This window comes from Calidris pugnax, unplaced genomic scaffold, assembly GCF_001431845.1.
Source record: "Calidris pugnax isolate Ruff unplaced genomic scaffold, ASM143184v1 scaffold51, whole genome shotgun sequence".
NCBI classification, from domain to species: Eukaryota; Metazoa; Chordata; class Aves; order Charadriiformes; family Scolopacidae; genus Calidris; species Calidris pugnax.
Window position 1 is genome coordinate 5,355,081 of NW_015090797.1, and position 23,758 is coordinate 5,378,838.

The following is a 23,758-nucleotide window of genomic DNA, read 5'->3' on the forward strand; positions in this document are numbered from 1 at the left end:
TGTTTGTCAGGAATGATAAATTTTTGGTCTGCTAATCCTGTTTTATAGAGTTACGGTGGCACGTGCAGACAAGGAGATCAAGGGCAGGCTGGGCATTTTTAATCAGATTTTTTTTTTCTGCTTTTTAGGCAGTGTAATGTGATTCCTGGTTTTGGAAAATCTGGGTTTCAGCAGCAGGAGGTTTATGCAGAGGAATATGAGCATTAATAAAGCATATTTATTAGTTTAGTAGAATAATTAATAAACTGATCTAGTAAACTAGATTTATTAGTTAATAAAAAAACATAATTGAGAGATGTAAGGGGAAGTAGGCTTTTTGTATAAAATTTATATCTAATAGACACATTCTGTACAGGCACTGAAATAAGTTATATTAATCCATTTACTACTTCTGTTTTGTTTTTAATATTTAAGCATAAATCAGTTCAAGAGGAAAATTTCAGAATATACCTGTTCATCAAGCACATGGATTGGTCCAGATGGAGTCAGATATTCTAATCAAACCTTCAATCAAGGTAAGGGGAGCTAAGTGATTGATACCTGGGAGCAAACTGAATTTATGTCTCTTGAAGTGATACCCAAGTATATTTACTCACAAAGTAGGTTTTCTTCAAAGTAATGTAGTGCTCCCTTTCGAGGGATATATCAGAATGAAATTCTGTATTTGGCCCGTGAAGTTCCTGAGTTATTACCTCTGAAAAGAATGGGGAAAGAGCCCGGCTGAAGTAGTATCGTTGCCCTTCTTTGGCTTAAATAGCTGCATTTTCTCCTTGTTTAGATCAAGATTAGGATCACACAGACAGGACAGAAACTTTGGGACTGTTCCTTGTTTTCTTGAAAGTGCCCTAGATGCTGAAGCTGACATGGAAACTCCAATTAACTGATCTATGTACTTTGCTAATTTTTTAACAGGTTTAGGCAAATGAGAACTACTACTACAAACTGTATTTTTGTAAAGGACCCTTTTAATGTTTTGTTTCTCTCCACGTCTCTTCCTCTGTTGCAGCTGCTGCGCTTCTCATTGAAAATGGGAATCAAGGGATCACGTATCTTTTCAAACGTGGGACTCATGAAGAATTTGGATACGCAGCCCTCTGCACTGCTTTGGCACTTTATTTCATCCTCAGCTGTTGGACGGCAGGTTCTGCTGTTGCCAGTGGCTTGGTTATTCCTATGCTGTAAGCTTCACCCCTCTTGGTTTGAGCTTCCTATACAAAAGGGCTGCGTTGAGTAGCAACAATCTGAATTGTAAGCTGAAATCTTGGCAATAGCAAAACTCTAATTGCTTGGAGGAGGTTATATAGGTGGAACAGGATGGTTTGCTTGGAAAGAGATGCTAAAATTGTGGAAGAGAATGAAGAAAAATCATCTGAGAATAGCTATGGAAGGACCATAGCCAAAACCGTGTACTTTCCAAGTATAGATCATTTGAATCCTTTGGGGACCCAGAGAGAGTCCCGGCTCCTGGCTCTGTCTCTGTAACTGTAGAAATACGGGTTCAGGTCCAGACTTCTCATCTGTTTCTTATGCACATAATAGCCTGAATCTTAATCTTGGACATCAACACCCTCGACTTTGGAGAAAACTGCAGTTAGGTCTTTTATTGTAATTTTAGAAAGCTGTGGTAGACTAGAGCAAAGTTCTTACAGTAATGTTGAGAGGTTTAATGTTCTGCAAGCAAGGAATCATGGCTGGGGTGTGGGGTATCCAGCATAATGCATTTCAAATACCAAAAAAATTCTAAAAAGAAATCATTGTGTGTATGACCTTCTGCCTTTGCCCTACCCCTGAGTATTCACCTCTTCCCTTCCCCAAACTGTTGTCTAAATCAGTGTTTAATATGCAGTGTTTGCTGAAACATGTCATACTTGGCTGAATAGATATTGATAGTGAAATCTGTCAGCCAGCTCCCATGTTTCTGACCCGATAACCTAAATTTTATAACCATTCTAGAACCTAGAACCACATCCATCAATAAAATGAATCAATTGCATGAATAAATGGGGAAAAGGTTGTGTAATGGTGCAAGATGATGCTCCCCAAATCAGATAATACATGTCATATATATGGCCATTGTATAAATAATAATAATTCACCATTTCTGTAAGGTGAATGTCTGTACAAATACAGTTCATTGGCTGACACTTGGATCTGTATATTTTATTCTGTGCATATGGAATGAAATCCTGTGTCTCATGCCAGCAATTACATGCTGAACTGTGCTAAATTTTGGTTTTGCTCTTCAGTGTAGCATATGGTTGGTTTGAGGACTCCCGGCTTCTCTTCACAGCTTCATTCCTGGTTAGCTTTGGGCAGGTCATTAATACCTGTTAGTCCATTGTTTTCCCATTTACTATATGGGTGTAATACTTTACTTGCCAGGTTTATGGGATGCAGGTCGCCTGAATTTTAAGAGATTATATAAGGCTGGAGCTCTAGAAGTGTGGGCTTTTTGTGCGAAATATCCCAGTGTGTATGTCTGCAACCTGTACTTTTGACTGTATTCCTGTGAGGTTCATTCTCATTTGGCTTTGAAGAACATTAAAAAAGACATCCCGATAGTCCTTTTTCTTCCAAGTATGATACATCTGGCAGTTTTGTGCTAGTGACTGGCACTAAGTATATGCTCATGCTAAGGAAGGGTGCTATAGCTTTTCTTGGGAAGGGAGTTGCTATAGAAGCTGACAAAATTATCTGGGATCAGGAGAATATTAGGAGGAGCTTGAGAAAACACTATCCTTGGCAAAAATAGTGCTCTTTTTCTTCTTGCATACAGGTACACAGGAGCTTTGTACGGCCGGATAATCGGATTGATCCTTGTTTCCATTTTTGGTGTTCAAACAAATGAATATGGAGCATGGATTGATCCAGGTCTCTTTGCTGCCATTGGAGCTGCCTCCTTTTTCAGCGGTGTGTCAAGACTAACCATCTCCCTCACTGTGGTAATGGTAAGTGCGTTAAGTGTTTAGGTGTTTGTGCGGCCAATGTTGAGTTGAGCTTTTGCTGCTGCAGCTAAATGAACCACAGAATCACAGGTGGTGTCCCATGCACATAGAGCCACAGAGAAATAAATTATTGGCCTGGCCATCTCTAGCTTGCCTGAAGAAGTTGTTTACTTTGGTTTGGTTTTTTGTTTGTGTGTTTTTGTTTTTTTTCCTGAGACCTTGCATTTGTGAAGTGTAAGTTTGGAAATAACACCTGGAGAAATCTGACGATCTCTTTTTCTATTATTTCAATTTTGGGGGGGTTACAGAAATTATGGCATCAGTGGTTCACAAACAAGAAAGCAGAACGCACAATGTTTTGTTTATTCTGGATTACAAACAAAAATAGTAGGTCACACCGCTTGGCTTGGGAATTGACTTCTAGGGGTGCTGAGGGCCTTGTACAATGCACCTTTTTATGTTAGGGCTGAATACAGCCTTCTGGATGGAGTAAGTGAAGGATTTGCAATAGTATAGGCAAGTGATGCAATGGGAAGCCTCCCCAGGTCTATCTGGTAAATTTATACCTTATAGATTTCAAAATTTTGAGATTTCCTTGGAACACTGTTCATATTTCTGTTTCCTGCCCCTGTCCTTTTATAACAGAAAATTTTGAGTCTGTGCTACAACGTTTTCCAGGCAAACCTCTGAAAGCGAAAGGATTTGCATGTAATAGTCTTACAATTCGAGAGGATGTTCTTTGCTCTCCCCGGTTGCAACACCTGGGCACGGTGGGTGAAATTCGTCATAGTCAACAGAGAAGTGACATTGAGTTCACAAGGGGGAAGCTTTCACCCTTCCAGGGCAGGACATTCAAGCCCTGTGAGTGTTACTGTGTGTGGAAATTTCACCCATGACTAAACCCACTCTTGGCTGCCCAGCTGGCTTTGCCCAAAAGGCTCTCACTAAAATCTTTGCAGATGTCCGAATTCACCCCGAGTGACCAAGCCAGGATTTTCCCTCCTAGTACGCTGTTGCGCAGTGTTTGATAAAGCAGCTGTTTATCGGCACTCGCTCCGAATTGGGTTCATTTTAGTCATAGGTTGTGTAAATTGTGTAGGAAGCATTTTTTTTTTTGATGTTTTAGCTTGGAAGGCGTTGGATGTGCATAAAAACTTCTCCGTTGTGAGATAATAATTAGATTGATTATGGGAACACTCCTCCTTCGGTGTCCTCTTGGAACTTTAGCACTTACTTATCCATTAAGTAAATAGGCACTCTCTTATTTTTGCTTCTATTATTGCTGTTATGCATCTTTTAGAAGTTACTGTGTGATTTGTTGGCCAACTACTAAGTCTGTAAGACTTGAAGGGGAGAAAGTTGGTACCTGAATGCTGGGTGCAATTTTTTTGAGAGCCCCAATTACCACGAAATGTAATGTCTTTTCCAAAGTAGGCCTGAATTTTCTTGCGATGGCTCAATACATCTTAATTTAAGTATCATTTGTAAACCATTACTTTATGGTGTTGCTGCGGAATGTAAGTCCTCAGTGGCAAAAGCAGTTGATTGACATCTTCCTCAGCTTTGTGCTCATGAGGCTGTGCTTCATTGCAGGGAAGTGAGAGGTGATTATGTGCCAGAACACTTGCTGGTCTTGGATGACAGAGCTGCATTTCATTCGGCTCTAGCAGAGAGAAAAAGCCTACATTTTATTTGCTTCAATTTCTCTCTGCCTTCCCCATTACCTGCACTTGCTCTTTTTTTTTTTTTTTTCTTTTTTTTTTTTTTTTTAAAAGCATGAAAACTACCTCCAGATATGGCATAATGGGACCTGGTTACCTTAAAATAGCCAACTGATTCCTCCTCCCAACTCCTTCAGAGAAGGGGTGTTATTATCTCCAGTAATAAATGGAGGGGCAGGAGGAGCAAGGTGCGATTCAATACATCTTAATTTAAGTATCATTTGTAAACCATTACTTTATGGTGTTGCTGCGGAATGTAAGTCCTCAGTGGCAAAAGCAGTTGATTGACATCTTCCTCAGCTTTGTGCTCATGAGGCTGTGCTTCATTGCAGGGAAGTGAGAGGTGATTATGTGCCAGAACACTTGCTGGTCTTGGATGACAGAGCTGCATTTCATTCGGCTCTAGCAGAGAGAAAAAGCCTACATTTTATTTGCTTCAATTTCTCTCTGCCTTCCCCATTACCTGCACTTGCTCTTTTTTTTTTTTCTTTTTTTTTTTTTTTTTTTTCCAAGTGCCTCTGTGAGCATGCATGTATGGCACATGCGAAACAATAGCTGGAAACTGTTAAGAAAGCTGTAGGAAACTCAGTTGGAAAGGCAGTAGAAAAATTATGAGTATTGCATTGCAGTGCGTTCTGAATTCCCCTAGGTGTCATGTTATAGCTCTTCTGCGCCTCTCTCTGCGGAGGCAGATTGTGTTTCAATTCATGTTCATCCAAGATAAATAGCTGCATCGCTTGAGGAAATATTAATTTTTGAGGAGAAAAAAGGTCTTGGACATGACAATGCAAAAACATAATTAAAAGGTTGTGCCCTCAAACCATAAAATGCACATATTTTTCCTATATTGTCTGATGGGTTCAAAAAGAATTGAGAATGTTTGCTTTGGCTTTTCACGCAGCCTTCCATTTGGAAACAGTTATGAATGTGGGACTTGTAGTGAACAGGTTTGTAAGATACTTTTTTTTTTTTTTTTCTCAGGGCAGACCCCACAGGCATCTGCCCACCTCTTCTTTCTTGGCTGCCTCTTTCTACCCCCCATGCTGACACTTGACCCTCCTCCTCAGCTCTTTGCGGCAGATGGTAGATGTGGTGACATTTTCCTTGGCAAGTAGAAGGACCAGCCTCATGACTTGCCTTCCCACAGCCTTCTGTCTCCCACGTCTTTTTAAGTGTCATATGTCCTGAGCTTGCTGGCCTCAGGGTGCACTAGACGTGGGAAGAGGAATAGCATCCTCCTACAGTGTGTTTTGTCTCTGGGTAATTCTGTATTTTCATTGTTCCTTTTGTACTTTTACCTCTCAATAACGCTGCCTGGCAGGGGTTAAAGAGGAAAGGTGGCACTGGGTTAGCATAGGATTAGTGTTCTTGTCCGGTACTGGTGGTGCCCCTGTGTGCAAGCTGAGAGAAGCTTGATTTACACTGATTTGGATCCTTTGTCCCCTGAGTTGTCTGTCTTTCTGTTACACAAGATGGAAAATAGCCCTGACTCTCTCCCCTTTCTCACCTGTTCTGTTCAAACAGAATTAAAGCAGTGTATCAGTTTATTGGCCTAGTTTATTTCTCCAAAAAAATCTCTTCTGATGGATATGGGGAATAAAATTAATTCTGAGAAGGTTCAGTCTGAAAACCCTCCTCTGAGTGTGAAACACTGAAATACCAGGCTTTTGACAGATGTAGACTAAAGGAGAAAATAGAGTATTCCTTAGGATTTGGAAGGGGAAGTGCAATGTCGTTATATAAACCAAAGGAAAATCTCCGTAGGGGATTAAATCCCCAAAAGTCTGTCCTCAAGTCTTTTGCTAATGGCGAGTGTGGTTGCTGTGAATGAGTGGCTTGTGCAAATGGCCACGGTGTTGGTACTGAATGAAATAAAATGACCACCTGGATGGGGGTTCAGAGCGTTATTAAAATTTGCGTGTTGATGTCTGTCGGAGTCTGCAAAGCCACAGAAACAACAAGCTGTATGTAAAGTCACCTGGTTAATGAGACGTATTGAAGGCTCAGAGGTGAGGTTTGCTGGGGCTTTCTGCTCTCTGGTGCCTCAATTGAGACAGGCCCTCTGGCAGGGCACTGGATGTAGTAAACTACAGTGCTGTTAAGTCACCACTCACCTATAGTTAGGTAATTAGGTGTATCTGTTACTCACAGTCCATTAAGAAATGAAAACGAACATTTATTTTTTGCATAGTTTAGATATCTCAGTGGTAATGTATACTTCTGACACGCTTCACAGCAGTGCTACAGGTTGTCTTGAATAAGTGCAATAAAATAACTGTGCCAGCAGGTAGTAACAATTAAACCCTAATCTCTACCCTCTCCGTATTTCTTCAGCACTTTTAATTTAGGCAGAATGTGCCTACCTCAAATTATAGGCAGGATGTATTATTCCAAATGCTGCAGCTGCCCTCCTCACTTCCTCTGAGAAAGTGACTCTCAAGAAGCTTAAGTCCTTGCACAAGAAATTTAAGTAGAGTGTCAACTGTGGGCGCTTACCATAGATGACAGACACATTTTGTTTTACAGACGTGATGTGAGAATACAGCACAGCCAACCACCCAATCCAACTAACTGGAGGGAAGTTGTAAGAGGAGCAGAATGATGATATGAGATGTTAGAAAAATATGCACAAGACTTCTACAATACATGTAAAATCTGCCTGGTATCGAGTGCAGCGTTTTCACAGGAGAGCTGTGTTGCTCAGTGGTTGTAGGATACAAAATGCTGCATTTTCAGCCATTTACAGTCATGATGGTGCAAGCAGGAAGGGTGGTTTTGACAATGCTAAAACAAATATAAATTCTGAACCTCTCCTTGTTGGAGTGGAGGTGTCAGATAGTCTCTCATAGCTGGTGCTTGGGGACCAAACTGTGAAAACAATCCTGGCTGCCCTGCTGCTAAGGAAATCATCAGGGAGCCAAGAATTCTCATTGATTTAAATCAAATTTCTCCTAATTGAGGCCTGCTCTAATGTGTAATAGCTCTGTTCTCCAGGTGAAGATGGATAAACTGAACACTAACTGGGCAAGAAAACTGTGATATCTATCACACTTGCATTAAATGTAAATGTTAATAGGTGTAAATTCTGGGATTTCTTCCTGTCTAGTGAGATGCCAGAAAAAGTCTGTATAGCTTTGCCTTTCAGCGTGCTGGGATTAATTGGATTTTGTTATTTTCAACTTCAGCTTCCTCTGTGGTGCTGGAGAGCATATTTTGCAAGATGTGAAATAAAATGATTTAATCAGTCCTTCTGGTCTTAAAAGAAACCAGTCTTGTTTCCAGCACACAAAATGGGGTGTAACATCTGACTCGTTGAAGAGAAAGGGGTTCCTTTCCAAACTTGTAATGCCATCCAAAATGTGATCCTCACCTTGGTAAGGACTGTAGTATGCTGAGGTGTGAGGAGAAAACTTCTCCAAGTGTTGAGTACGCTTTTGGTGTACCAGCAAGCAGGAGAACAGGCTGATTTGAAATGCATGGATTTCTTGTCCATGTGAAAAATCTTATTGTCAAATAAGATCAACATGATTTTATGGTCTAATACAGCAAAAAGTTCTTCAGTGCCTAACTTTGTGGTGGGAGTAACTATAAGCATGGAAGTCTGCAATAGCTTATTTTTCAGCACCACCCTGGTTAGAATGATTTCAAAAAATTCCCTTCTACTTTATTTTTGACTGAAAATGAGACCTTCAGATTTGTTTTTACAAAAAACTTGGACACTTCATCAAAAAGTTGAAATCTGAAAAACAGAAATAAAGAAAAAATATTTAAAATGTCTTTCCGTGAGCTTTGTTGTTTCATACTAGCATTTTTCTGTAAGGAATGAAATATTTCCCATGAAATACCAAAGATACTTTCTTGGTGTATTTGAGAAAGGAGTGGGCAATGCACAATGCATCGTGGGAGATGTAGTTGAATCTGAGAGGCCAAATCAAATCCAAATTTAAAATTCTCAAGAGATGCCACAAGAGCATTCCAAATGAAAGCTTTTTGGGTTTTAACCTAAAAAATACTGCTCTATAGGGATAATAAACAATTTGTCATGTCACTGGAACGTTCTCTAAAAAATGTATGCTTTTGGGGAAAAATGAAAGAAACCCCTTTTTTTTTCTGGATGGTAGTTCTTGTGAACTCAGCCCAAGAAAGTCAGAACAAGTCCCCTCTGATTCATTCATTCGTCATTTGTAAAGAAGAACTGCAACTGTGGGAGTTCGTTAGTCTGTAGGTAATTCACAAATTAGAAGGTAATCTAGCTTTATCTCTAATACATCTTTCAGTTTTGGCACCAGGTTTTTATCAGTAAAATAAACAGACATGACTGAATTGTACATGGCATTGAACTTTTAGAAAGTTCAGTTGTGCATCTGAAATTCTGAAATTGAGACTGGATTTCTGTTTTAAATACACACATTGGAAATTAAGTTGTAACATGAGAAGATAACATTTTTATATAGTCATTTTTCTGGCTCTAGCTTTCAGTAGCTTTAAAGGTATTTTATAAATAAAGTGATCTAGTGTATTACAACATGCAATTGTACATTTGGGACATGTAAGACAAACCTTAATGAAAGTTAATGAGAATTTAATGTGCATAAGTTATTTTTAATTCACAGTATCTTATCTGTTTTTAATTTTTTTCAAATTACAAAATGCAGTTGGGCTGTCTTATGTACTAATTCTTTGCCAACTTTAATTTGTTTCCAAATTAAAGACATTTTTCAGTTACACTGTCATGAAAAGCATCTGAAACCATTAAGTTTTGTTATATTTTTAACTTTAAAACCTTCAGAATGTTGCCAACAGTGTTTTTCCCAAATTTTGAGAAAATGATTTATCTCTGGGACAAAAGCGACCACAATAAGCCTATCTCTTTTCCAGCCCGAGAAGTTTATTATCATCTTGAATTAAAAGCCCCATGTAACCGGGTGCTCTAATAAATGGGGGCTCGGGGCCAGAAGTCCCTGTTTGATTCTTGGACCCAGCTGAAACAGAAGCAGTTGGTTACACAGCCCGGCAGCTGCTGGGTTGAACACGGTCTGTTGGTGGAAAGGAGGCTCCTGCTGTAGGTCCTGAGGGAGGCAGATCCCTCGGGAAGAGCATGACCTCCTCCTCTGCTCAAGATGGGCAGAACAGCATGTTTTGTTGTTGAAGTTTGGGTGTTTTCCCGGTGTTTTTTGGAAGAGGAGTGAGACTGGGTCCAGGACACGCAGGCAGTGGTGGTGGTGAGCACTGGTGGAAGGTGTGTTGCTGTTGTAAGCATGACTGGGTGGAGGCAGGCACTGAGGAGAAGACATGAATGCATGTGGAAAAGTAGAAGCGTTGCAGAAAAGAGGAGCATAGATGGGCTAGCCAGTAGGACTTGTCCTAATGACGACTCTTCTCTCATTTTGAAATATGAAGGAGTGATGGTGGAAAAGCTCTCATGCGCCTGGTGGCTGTGTCTGAGGGAAGCTTGCAGAGCCAGACCTGAGCTGATTCCTTGCATCTCTAAAAGAAAACAACCCACCCCAAACTGGCAGTGGCCACCCAGGTTGTCCACTGGTGAGTTATGCAGCAGCAGGTGACTTCTGCGGTTGCTGGTGCAACTTGTGAACCAGCAGCGCCTGGCTTTAGGAAGGATGAAGTTGTACAGGTGTGGAGGTAGCTGGAGTTGGAGTTGGCTAGTGCTTCAGAGTATATAGCATGAAGACTGACCTCAGGTCACTCTGGTTAAACTTGCTCCCATCTCACACTCTTCCTCAGCCTGACCCTTGTTCAAAGGAGAGAGAGTGTTTTGGGAGGCTCGAGTCATACATTTTCCTTTGTAAGTGCAATACAAACAGGTTGCCCAGAGAAGCTGTGGATGCCCCATCCCTGGAGGTGTTCAAGGCCAGGCTGGATGGGGCTTTGAGCAACCTGGTCTGGTGGGAGGTGTCCCTGCCTATGGCAGGAGGTTGGAACTTGATGATCTTTAAGGTGCCTTCCAACTCTAACCGTTCTATGATTCTATGAAAGAACTGACTGTAAAAAATTAATACATCCTCACAGTGCACTTTGGCAGCACAGACCTTGGGACATCTCTGATCATGCCTTCCTCTGACTCCAAGATGGAAGGGCATGAAAGGGACATTGGGCTCCTGGGGCAAACACAGCCCAGTGCTCTGGAGAGAAAATTATAAGGAGCACACAGCTGTCAGAAGAGCCATTCCTGTGTGAGAAAGTAATAGAGGCTCATGACAAGTCATGTCAGCATCTGTCGTGCTGCATTGGTGTAGAGAAGAAAATATTTTGACCCTCACTTTAGAATGAGTACTCATCTGTGTGGTGTGGATCAGGGAGTGTTTTTTTGCACTGCTGGTTAATAAGGCATATGGAGGAGGAGGAGGAGGAGTATGGAGTCCTTACCATATGGGCAGGAAGGTGTCTGTGCCCACTCAACAGTCAGGTTCGAAGTCTTCTCTCCTTACATGCTTAAAAATAGTTCAGTAGAGTTACTCCAGCAGGGTTACTCAGCACTGAGTTCAGCTTTGGTCAGGATTCTCCTCACAGCCAGAGTCTTCATTTTAACTCCCCAGGAGAGACTGCCACGTGGTTGATTTTCCACCTGATTTTGGTGGGGAAAGGAAAATCTTTCGCAGAAGCTGGGACAAATGTGTAGTATTGAAGATTTTTCACATCATGTTTCCTTTGAAAGCAGGCAGAGGAAGTGCTTAATTATTTGGAAACTCATCTGGCAGGTTCTTCCCAGTGGTAGGCTGTTTAATGCATCAGCCCGTCATACTTAAATACTTTAGGGCTCACTTAACGTTTTTGATTACACCTGAGATGGTTCACAGAAGTTGTTTTGACAGGGCCTAATTTTCTGTTACTAAGCTGCCTGTTTTTTTTCTCTAATGAAGAGTTTAAACTCTAGTCAAAACATTTTTTCAGAATCTCCAAGCCTACAGTTATGCCTACCAGGGTAAGCATTCACTCCGCTTACACTGCCTGTCAGGAGCAGCCCGGTGTGTTTGAATGGTATATTTAAAGTTATTTCCGAACCTGATTGCAAGTGATGTCACCTTTTCACAGAGAAGGGGAGACGCAGAGTAGTGTTGTACTGATCCTATTCTTACTCAATCCCAAAATAATTGGAGTAACAATGCATAATCGGCAAGCTGTTAAATACATTAAATCCTACTATTTTCTGTTGAATTTGCCCCAACTAGGGGGAGAGAACTGTGTGGTTTTTGGCAGTAGCTTGTCTGGAAAATGAAATAAGTGAAACTGTACTCTCAGGGAGAAGGATGGGGAATGGTTTCAGGACTTCAGATTTCATAATGCACTTCTTTAAGAAACTGGAGGCTCAGGGAATGAGTACCTATGCTCATTTTGAGAACAACAGGCTTTTGTAAGTTTTCTATTCTGATATTTAAGGTTTAATCTCTTACTGAAGTTAAAGCTGAAGTTTGCAGCCCATGGTGTAGAGCGTTTATCACATAGCATCGGCAAATCCACTGTCCGGTCTGCGGCTGTCTGTAGCCACGGGGCTCTTTCTTCTCCAGCCTTTTCTAGACGTCAGGACCTGAGGCCATAAGAATCATGGCATTCTGGAGATGCTGGTTTTGGCATTGTTTAAATATGTCAGAGATTCGTTGCAGTTGTCTATCTTATTAAAAAATCCTCATGAATCACAACTGAAAGAATTCTGTGATGCTGTGAGTTAAAAAACTACAGGGTTGCTTAGCTGGGTAATTATACAGTGCAGTGCTTGTTTTGAAAAGATTTAATACGTGAGGCTGCTGAATGTTTAGGCATATTCAGCAACAGGCATACACAGTCCTGCTATTTTTATTAGTGGAAGGTTCACTTGACACAACATGCACCAGTGTTACCTTCCTGAGACACAGATTTAGGTAGCTTTGAAACCTCCTTTCAGGGTTTGGTGTCTGCTATGTATGTAAGATGAAGAGCCAGATTACAAAAAAAAAAGAAATCACTGAGAGATATCTTTCCAGGGGATCTTGGCAAGAGTCGCTGCTATCGCCTATACTGTTTCCGATATCACTTGCATCCATTGCCACAACCTGTCAAAACAGATGTATTTATAGGCCTTGAGGGACTGAAACAAGAAATCAAACATTTGCGTAGCATCTTCCATCCAAGTTCCCAAGGACTGAGGCTCAAAGGATTTTGATATGTTTCCAGGGATTACTTAGCTGCATTGGGTATTTCTACATTCTCTTTAGCAGTCTCCTGCTGCCGTACTGGGTCTTGGAATTAGAAAAAATTGTTCTCTCTTTTAACAAGGAAATCATCAACAAAATGCTGGTTGGCTTCAGAAGAACTCACACAAATATTTAAATCCACATCAGAGAAAACAGGGATGAGATCTCACCGAACATTATGAATTAAGGTAAATTAAGAAGCAGTGTGCAAGTGCGATTAATTAGAACTACTTAAGAGAGAAACTACTTAAAGAGAAAAAGTACGCACACTCTTCTAAGGTATTTTTTCGTGCTCTGTCTTGGCATTAATTAAGTTCTAGGATGCTAGGGGCTGCCTGCTCCTTGTAATGGCCTGGAATAGTTAATGGGGTTGAGCTCTGGAAGAGGAAAAATCCCACTAATTGTGCAACCCTCCTGGCACTGGGGTTTGGCAGGACGTCCTCACAGTGAACCTACGCTGGGTGTGCCTCCCTTTGTAGAGTGTGATGCACGGCTTTGTGTGCCTGAGGCTGCAAGAAATAATCATTTTCAGCAGTGTGAGGGAACTTGAATGCATAACTTTTCGGGGCCAGCATGACAATCGTGTCTTCTTAGGAGATTTATGTTTACTGTATTGCAGCATCCCACTTTTCCAAAAAATTCCAGCAATGATGATAAGGAGATACAGTAAAGAGATCTGAGTTAATGGATGTAGTCCTAGGACTATAAAGGATTTCTTTATAGGTGAAGTGCACAGGAAAGGAATGTTTTTCACTCGGTTTTAAAGAGAGAGATTAATGGAAGTTCAGGGAGGGAGTATTCAGCTGGATCGATACATGAAGAAGGTGCCTCTTTTGGCATAATCCCAGATGAAAATAGAGGACAGTGATAACGGCATTTCAAGTCATAGTTTGTCAGGACATTATTAAGTGGGAAGTAAAGTGACTTAAGTGTTCAATGCACAGGTTGCTAAGGGTCAGCAAATCATAATCCAGAGATTAAAGAAATTTAAATGCAGATCTGTGTTGTTTATGAAATGGCTGTGACAATATAAATAACTTAATCCTGGAGATGTAAATTCCATAAACTCCTATTTTCAAGAAAGCTGCATGAACAGCTCTTTTACTGCTGTGAATAGGGAATTGTTCTCTCCTTCCCTTCTTTCTGTCAAGCGATCAGCTTGCAACCTTATTGGCATTTGCTCCAAGAAAAAAATGATCAAAAGTTTTCTTGCTACAAGCCCTCCACCCTTTGGAAATGTTCTGTTGACTGTGAATGATTTTTTCCTTGGTGTCTTTAATCAAAGTAGCAAAAATTTTAAATGAGAGAAGCTCTGGTTGTATGTGAAAGAAATGAAAGGTGCTTTCCTTGGGGACTCTTTCACAAAATCTGGTGGCATAGAGACGAGGAAACTATGGCCAGAACTGGTGTTTTGTGCCAGTTGCAGCCTCAACTCCAAACCTATTGGACTTGGCTGGTAGTACCAAGACTTCATGTCCCTTTCCATCTACTCCCTTTTAAAACTCGCTCTCAGACATATTGTCTTGCACCTTTGTCCAGCAGCTGCTTGTTTTTTCCCAAATATTTTCCAAGTTCCAGGCCTTTCAGCTAAGTATGTGTAGCTTTGCAAAGAATGACAAAAATATTTCTTTTGGAGAGTTTGGTTCTACCAAGGATGATGGTCTTTATATCATGGGAAGGAAGAAGATTCTGTCTTTGTTCAGTTTGCCAGGCACCTCTTCTATTCAAGCAAATCTTGAAAAATGAATTTCACTACAAAACACATCTTTCTGGGTTTGGTTTTTTTTCTTTTTTTGATGGGTCCTCTCTTCTGCATTTATCATTGGAGGCTGTAAGTAGCAAGGGAGCTCTCTTGCTAAATGGTTTTTCAGTAGAAGAAAGAAAATTGATTTGTACTATGTAGCTGGCTGAAGATCTTTTCTTTGACATTATTGGAAATGCCAAGGGTTCAGGGAATACTCACTGTATCAGCAGCCTTGCGTCTAATTAGGTTGTTTGGACTCTGTTCTCTGAGTTGGGGTGAAACCTTTGAAACATGTTAACCACAATTTGATTGAAAAGTGGAGGAGGGTTTTTAACAGTGAGCTTTAAGTAAACTGCATCTTTTTGAATTTCCTGGGCAGCTGCCTCTCTCCCTTTGATGTACCGTGCCTGGTGATGCTGTTAATGAAATGCATAATTATGTGTTATATAATAAAACAGAGCTAACATGAAGGTGCCTAATAGATTATAATGATGTGGAGGCCTGAGAAACTCAGGACCATGGGGGTTGTTGAAAAGTGCCTCCGGTGACAATGAAGATATTTAAAGAGGTTTGAATAACTGTGCTAATAAATTAATTGTGGTCTGTGTGCATATGTGTGTAAACGACATTTTTCAAGATTTTGTATATAGAGAGAATATTGAAAAAAAATAATAAATAGGTGCAATTTACTCGGCTGCTGATGTATGAAGTGTCAGCGCCGAGTGCTTCCAGCGCCTATAAACGCTGCTGGCTTTGCACAGACGGGTGCCCTAGGCAAAGACATTTTTGGCACAGCCTGCTCACCCGTAGGATCAAAAGGAAAAAAAAAAAATAAAAATCTGGCAATATGCACAGAGAGTAAATTGCATCCTAAAGGGCAGCCCCTAAAATGCAGGCTTGGAATGAGTATCCATAAATGAAACGTCACGTTTAATGGCTGAGGAGTCGTAGGCGTTTGGTGGTGGCTGCCCCCAACTTCCCCCCTTCCTTTCTCTGCTTTTGTCACCTTTGTTTTATCTCTCCCTCTGTAATACTCTGCGCAATGTGTTCCTTTCTTAGAGTCTTTAAGGAACTGGTTTGAACAGGTAGGTATTTTTAAAGGAGAGGCTGCATAACCTTCCAGCCCCTGGGCTCTTAATGGTGCTGGGCTTACTTGGCTGCTGTTCTGGGCTTACAAGAGCCTGTCTGCTGGGAGCACTGGTACGCAGGGGGCTCCAGCATGAATTTACACCCTGCTGGTTACTTGGCACTAATTCCCTGGGTAGATGCTTCTAGTACGTACTGCGAGTGCTTTTTGCGGGGGTTAGCTGTAAAAGAGTGCTTTCCCGTGAGTTAGGCGGGCTCCTTTTGGAAGGTGAAGTATGTTGTGTTTCACTTCCCAAGCACCAAGGGTTCCCCGGGGCGGGCGGTTGGTGGGGAGTAGCAAATACCCAGTAAATTCACACCCAGGCTCTCCCGGCCCTGGCTTCCTCATGCAGCCACGTCCCGGGGCTCTGCACTTTGTCTCGCTCGGCAGGGAGCAGATGGCCCTTCTCTAAAGAGGGAATACTAGTAAAGCCTTACAAAGAGCACATACATGTGCGTGTGCGCCTTTGTGTGTGTCCCTATGTTTATACAAGACGACTTGAGGCTGTCACAGTTCTTGGATTAACTTGTGCTTCCTTGATTTTTGTCGAGATACCCCAAGGAGAGCATTGGCGCTGCGTTGCCACCATCCTTGTCATTAGTGGACGATTTAGGTTTTAGCTACAGGTTTTGGCCAGGTTTTGAAGAATTCTTCCATTTTCTTCTGCACTAAGAGCATCATGCTTTTTCTTATGTGAGTGACTTTTGTGCGAGAAAAGCACTTCTGCTTTTTCTTATGTGAGTGACTTTTGTGCGTGAATCTTTCTTTGTTGCAGTTCCCTTCCCAGCATTTCTTATTTCACTGAATTACACTGAATTTCACTGAATTTTTAGAGTTGGAAGGGACCATAGAGATCACCTAGTCCAACTCCCCTGCTAAAGCAGGGCCACCCAGGGCTTGTCAGAGCACGTTACTCAGGACTGCATCCAGGCGGGTCTTGAAAATCTCCAAAGAAGGGGACTCCACACCCTCCCTGGGCAGCCTGTTCCAGGGCTCCGTCACCCTCACTGTGAAAAAGTTCTTCCTCATATTCAAGTGGAACCCTTCATGTTCCAACTTGTGCCCATTGCCCCTTGTCCTCTCACTGGCAACTACTGAAAAGAGTCTGGTTCCCTCCTCCCTCAGCCCGCCCTTGAGATTTGAGATTTGATCTCTGAAGTTTATTTTTTGTATTTGATATACTTTTATTGCTAATAAATATTCTCCCACAACTTGAGGACCCCCAGTAAGAAGGAAATAAGTTTTTCTCTAGTTCTCCAAATACTTGGATGTGAAATCATGTCAATTTTTTAATAAAACTTTTTGATTTAGGCTGGGCTTCGTGAATAAATTGATCTGTAATTAGTGTACGGCTTCACCTTATCTTAAGGTCACATAATGGGTTAAATTTTCATGCAAAGTTTTCCTGAAATTTTATAAATTATTTTGTCAGTTTTTCATGTTTGTGCTTCGCACGTATTGTTGATTTCTAAGTCATCTGCAGATTTACTGTTAATGGTTCTTGCTCTAGCGTTGCCTATTTCCAAGAAAATTTCATATCGCAAAAATTGCCTCCCCAGTCTCCCTCTGTAGTGAGAGTTCAGGAGAACTCCACCAGCTCTCTTTTGGCCAAAGTTTCAATTTACTTACATACAAAAGGTATTGCTCAAAATGCTTTTAAGATGTCTTGCTTTAATGACCTCAGCCATACTAGCCTGCCAAAGATAAACAGCGTTTCTGCTCGCCAGGCGTTAACTCCTGGAGGAAGTGAGGTCCCACGCTGAACCCAGAGGCACTTGCTCCAAGCCTTCAATGTGCTGTTGTAGAGAGGAGCCATCACCCTCTGCCCCCCCTCCAGACCCCAGCACTCAGGAGGGTGCTGCAGGGCCTGAGGAAAATCAGCACAAGCCCCAGAGTTTCTCAATAGCAGATGTAAAATGCCGCTGAACGTTTGCGACAATAAAGGATGAGGGTCTGGGTCAGGCCAGCTTGACTGTTCCTGCTAGAGGGTGGGAGGGCAGGAGGAAGGGATAAAATGGAATGAAAAACAAGGAGAGGAGCCTGGAAAGCCAGGCTCTGGTTCTTGCTGTTCTGGAGATATTCTCTATAGGTTAAAGCAATCACTTGAGAGTATTTCTTAGAGTTTGAGTTTCAAGAGTATTTTAAATTTAGAGTTTTCGAGTGCTTTTATAGCTTTTAAGAGCGTTTTTATATTGATTTTTAATGCTTGTTTTATTCCAGAAGAGTTCCCCATAGCAAGAGACTTTAAAAAAAAAAAGCCCTCAAAAAGGAATCCACAATAAAGGAGTCTCCATCTGTGTGAATGAGTCGCAGCAGATATGATGAAGCAATTCTTAAAATCCCACAGTTGCTCTTTTCCTTTCAACTGACATGTTCCTGGTGTTTTTAAATAAAACAGTTGAATCCTAGGTTTAAAGAGACATCCAAAGAATGCCGTGGTGTTATTAGAAATCCCTGGCTATGTCCAAGCAGACAGGACAGTTGCAGGACCCTGTCGTACGCGGCTGACCGTGCCGTGTGAGTCCCTTGTTGGGATAGACTGTAAATCATCCTGGATGTTATCTTTCCAAACTCAGAACAGAGACAGAAGGATGGTGAAAGTATCGGCCTGGATAAATTTGCTACAGCTTATCAGGCAGAAATGTGTTTATTGGCATTCTTTGAATGTAGATTCTTGGAGTACTTGACAATCTCCGGCTAATGAGGTCTATTAAATGGCAGTGTGCTGCAATTCAATTTGTCCAAATTGCAGAGAAGTTTCTGGGCAAAAAGTCTTTTAGTGTTTTGAGAAAAGTTTGCATATTTAATCCTGGGGTAATTGCTGAGAGATATACCTTTTTAATAGGATGCAATGGCAGGGGAAACAGTGGGAAGTAAAAGGAGGTAGCAGTTTTTACTAAAAAGTCTTATTAAGGTAGTGTAAAGAGAACATTTCACAGATTCACAGATTCGGCAGAGTTGGAAGGGACCTCTAGAGATCATCTAGTCCAACTCCCCTGCTAAGCAGGATTGCCCAGAGCACATCACTCAGGACTGCATCCAGGTGGGTCTTGAAGATCTCCAGAGAAGGGGACTCCACGACCTCCCTGTGTCATGGGCAGCCTGTTCCAGGGCTCTGTCACCCTCACCATAAAGTAGTTCTTCCTCATTTTTGAGTGGAATTTCCTATGTTCCAGCTTGTGCCCGTTGTCCCTCGTCCTATCACTGGAAACCACTGAAAAGAGTCCGGCTCCAACATCCTTCAACCCACCCTTTAGATACTTATAAACATAAATAAGGTCTCCCCTCAAGTGCAGTCTGTGCAGTCGTTTTCACCACAAAGAATATTTGGCTTTATTGTGAGTTGGGCATAAAGAGCATTAAGTGCATTCACATTACTCTTTAGTTTGTGTACAAGGATTGGCTCCAAATCCTTTATTCAAAGGCAGTTGTATGGTGTGCTTTGTGAAGTCACTGCCACCACAGCTGTCGCACATCTGCAGTCAAGAGAACAAGATCATCCTACCTTTGTGCAGTTCCCAGTGCGGAGGCAGACCCAATAGCTGGAGGGGGATAAAGTATTAAAGCATGCTACGTATTTTGCCACTCATCTGACCATACCCTCACGACAGAGGGAAAAAGTGCAAGTATACACTTAGGAAAGGTGTTTTAGCTGAGATACCACACCTTGTGTGTCTGTTTCTCTACAAGCAGTGCTGCAGTGCCACATTTATAGGATTGTGATCGTGGGGACAGGGGTGCCTGCACCGTGCCTTGTACTGCCACACATTGCTCGGCACGGTAACTGTGTGGTGTTCCTGCTGCTTGATCTCCTGAGCTGGACTTCTGCTGAAAGCTTCTTGTTCCCTTTTCTGGCATCCTTCAAGGCAATGTTTGTACAAGGAGTTTGCTCTGTCAGGAAGCAGCAGTATGGGAAAACAATTTTATATCTCCTGAGCTCAGCAAGAAAGAAAAAATATTTGGATTTGTTTGCATTTTTTAACATTTGTCACAATGCCAAGCTATTTTAAGCAATCTGGCTACTCAATCTCTACTTACCCTCCTCTGATACTTCAAAATTATCACAAGCCACCTGAAATATGGGAATCAGATGTGAGTTTTAATGTAAGTGCAGTGCTTCAAGCTGATAGGAACGGGAGGGGGAGCTGTCACTGCATCAGCCAAGACTCTCTGGTGGAAGTATTGATTGATTATCCATCCCTGGGAAAGGAGGGGGAGAGCCCTTCCACTTTTAGCAAACTGAATTGCTTCCTGTTCCATTGTGAAAGAAGTAGGTAGTCCATTGTCTGGACCATTGTCAGTGTCTCCAGGTGTAAGGAAAGATGGAAAGTCCTTTGTTCTCTTTTCTCCTTAGGTAGAGATCACAAATGATGTCCAGTCCTTGCTACTGATAATGCTGGCTGTCATGGTGGCCAAGATGGTTGGTGACTTGTTCAACACATCCCTGTACAGTTCCCTCCTGAAGCTGAAACTCATTCCCTACTTGGACGTGGAGCCTTTTGTTCATCACAGGAGAAAATGGTGAGGTCTCTTATGCTGCTGATCTGTAAGTTTTCTGTGTTAAGTTCTGCACAGAGACTGTGTGGCTTCTCTGAGACATGGAGCTTGGAGGGACAAAGGAGTAAAAGGAGACCCCGATCCTGACCAACATCCCCATGGCACAATGTGCTGTACAACTGCAACAAAAGAGACTGCCTTTCTCTTTAGTTTATGGTAGGATCTGAATTGCTAGTGTCACCAGAGTCCTGAGATCAGTAAGTGCTCTATAGTGCCTAATTAGATGCTGTTTATTAGTGGTCCATTTAGTCCAATGGAGAGTCTACTAGAGGTTTTCAGAGACAGTTGTGACTGTTTCTTGAGAGCAAATGCCATAGAGCAAAGGGGCAACAACAGAATATACAGAGTCCCTTATGTTGGAGTTTGACTGACCCAGCTTCTAGGTTACTAGTCAAGGCTTCCTGTGTGTTTGGTACCATAAGATGTACATTTTCAGGCAACAATTCCTGCCATCCAAGGATAGCAATTAAAGGCAGGTGGGATTAATTGTCTTCTGGAAGTGCCTGCACTGACTATAGATTAAATGAATAGCTTGGAAAAATGCTTATTTTTTAACTTACATTAATCCAACCTGTCCTGTGTATCTTCCAGTGTGTGAGCCAGTATCAAAAACGTAAATCTGTTCATGGGGATTTATAACCAGTAATAAGAACCATTTTCTCTCCGAAGTGCAAGTGCTGGGTCTACATTTATCTGTAGATAGTGAGAACTCTTTACTATTGTCTTCTATAAAATAATTAGAAGAAATGCCGATTCTTTAATACATTATCTGGGAATTAATTAGATAATGTAGTGAAGAAATAGAAGGAAAACATTATTTATTTATTTACTATAGACTTTTTGGTTTTCTTTAGGCATATTTGGGTACTATATATCCACAACCAAAGCTATTTGCAGGACATTGGCTGACGTTTCTCCCAGTATTAAGGTCTACTGGACAATCTCTGAGTTTCAAATGACCCTGTAGAAGAATAAAATATTGGTGACTTGTTCTGTCCACACTTTATAACTTTCTTCCAAATGTAGCCATATCTGAAAGTTTTAGCAGGCACATTGAATGCTGGGTATAATCTAACTGCATTTGACATGAGAGGAAAAAGAGCCAGCACTGTGGTAGGAGGAAATAAAAACAATCTGTGACATTATGGATGACTTCTATATGTACCATGGCAGATAAAACAGAGGGGAAGAAGTCATAAAGTTTCCCATGGTATTCCACTTAGACGACAAGTCCATGGTAAGAATTATAGCTACTTTCCTGGTTCAGAGTGAGGTCCTATTCACTCAAAGGACAAATATATATATTTATATATATAAAATTTCATTTCCCTCCCACTCCTTTCCCTTTCCTCTCCAGGAACATTAAAGAAAGTTTCTGGATAAATTGGTCACAGAATATAGCGATACTCTAAAGCAAAATACATAGTGTCATAAGTTGGTAAAGATTTTATAGCTAGACACTTCACAGTCTGCCAAGTTTTAGTCTAAATCCTCTTAGACATAGTCTGAATAGGCTGATACACATCTGAACTGGCAGATGGAGTTGCTAAGCTGCTCTCCATCATATTTGGGAAGTCTTGGCAGTCAGGTTAAGTCCCTAGTGACTGGAAAAAAGGGAAGCATCACACCCGTTTTTAAAAAAGGGTAAAAAGGAGGACTCTGGAAACTACCAACCAGTCAACCTCACCTCTCTGCCTGGTAAGATCATAAAACAGATCCTCCTGGAAGCTACATTAAGGTATATGGAAGACCTAGTGGCCTTCTACTATAGAGTGACTGAATCAGTAGACAAGGGAAGAGCTTTGGATGTCATCTACTTGGGCTTCTGGAAGTCCTTTGATATAGTTAGGCACAATGCAATTGTTGCTAAATTGGAAGGAAATATGGATTTGATGGATGGACTATTCCATGGGTAAGGAATTAGCTGGATGCCCACATCCAAAGCGTTGCAGTCAATGGCTTAGTGTCCTAATAGAAATCAATAACAAGTGGTGTCTCTCAGGGGTCCATGTTGGGACTGGTACTCCAAATACCAGTACCAATTAATGTCTGACAGTGGGATTGCACCCTCAACAAGTTTGCAGATGACACCAAGCTGAGTAGTGCAGTTGAGGGAAAGGACACCATCCAGAGGGACCTTTGACAGGCTTGAGGAGTGGGCCGTTGGGAATCTCATGAAGTTCAAGCCAGTTGCACCTGGGTTGGGACGATCACAAGTATCAGTACAGACAGTGTAATGAATGGATTGAGAGAAGCCCTGTGGAGAAAGTCTTGGAGATCTTGGTAGATGAAAAATTATAAATGAGCTGGCAATGTATAATGGCAACCCAAAAAGCCAATTGTATCCTGGGCTACATAAAAAGAAGCATAACCAGCAGGTTGAGGAAGGTGATTCTCCTCCTCTGCTGTGTTCTCTCTCATGAGACCGCGCTTGGAGTACTACATCCAGCTCTGGGGTCCCCAGTACAAGAAAGACATAGACCTTTTAGAGCAGGTCCAGAGGAGGGCCACGAAAATGATTAGAGGGCTGGAGCACCTCCTGTGAAGAAAGGCTGACAGAGTTAGGGTTGTTCAGCTTCCCCATTCAGCCACCTCAGACCTCCAGGATTTGGACTGATCCCTAGATCTGTCTTACAGCTTAGGCATCCCAAAATCTGAATATTGACTCAAGGGAACTCTGGATTTATAATCTGCCTCTTAAAGTCAAAGATGTCATAATTGAGACAAATTATGAAGCCCAACATGCAATCTTTATAAGAATTCTAAACCCAAGATGCTATTACTTTACCTAGCATGAGAAATACACACATTAAGGCAAGACAGTTAAAAAAAAAATTAGTCTCTGTACACTCTGTACATATTTCCTTATCTCTGCTTCCTTATCATTTTGGAGAATCCTTGAAATTTGAGTCAAAATTCTACAGAAAAGTTCCTGGCCATGACTTTTCTCTACTTCTGTTTTCCCTGTGGACCAAGATTTCTCTCTGACTGGCCGTGCAGCTAACGAGATGCTGTGGGAGCCTGCCTATCTGCCTCTCTGGTCTTTCTTTTATCTCAGAGTGACCACCCAGAGTATGTGAGGCTCTGCTGTTTTTACGTTCCACTTATTTGCTGCACTTTGGGACTATTCTTTATCTTCAGATGCCTATACCCAGATGTCTTTTTGTACAGGCTATCCTCTTTCTCTGGTTGTGTCAGATGGGTTGAGGGTTTGCAACCGCATTATTGCTGCTCTGGGAAAGTGTGGGTGGCACAGTTACATGTGTGGCAGGTTCTGCATCCTCTTTGTTCAATATTAATTATTCTGTAAGATCACAAAATGTTTAAACTGTGCATTTCTGGATTCCCCAAATCATAACAGGGACAGAGGTTGGCTGTGTAGGAACTGGTAGCTAGCGTGTGTTTATAAACAGGTGATAAATTGTATTTGTGTATGCAGAGTGAAAGACTTGGATAACTAACAGCTTGCTTAAGCCACA

The 23,758-nt window shown here is 41.6% G+C and overlaps 1 protein-coding gene across 1 annotated transcript in view; it reads left to right on the top strand.

The window, feature by feature from the left end:
• Positions 1-23,758, top strand: part of LOC106885075 (chloride channel protein C-like) — an 80,869-nt gene that overhangs the window by 24,217 nt on the left and 32,894 nt on the right. The window contains exons 9-12 of the mRNA XM_014936905.1: positions 415-515; positions 1,007-1,178; positions 2,777-2,948; positions 20,077-20,243. Of these exons, the coding sequence (XP_014792391.1) occupies positions 415-515; positions 1,007-1,178; positions 2,777-2,948; positions 20,077-20,243 (612 nt within the window). The remainder of the gene's footprint in view (positions 1-414; positions 516-1,006; positions 1,179-2,776; positions 2,949-20,076; positions 20,244-23,758) is intronic.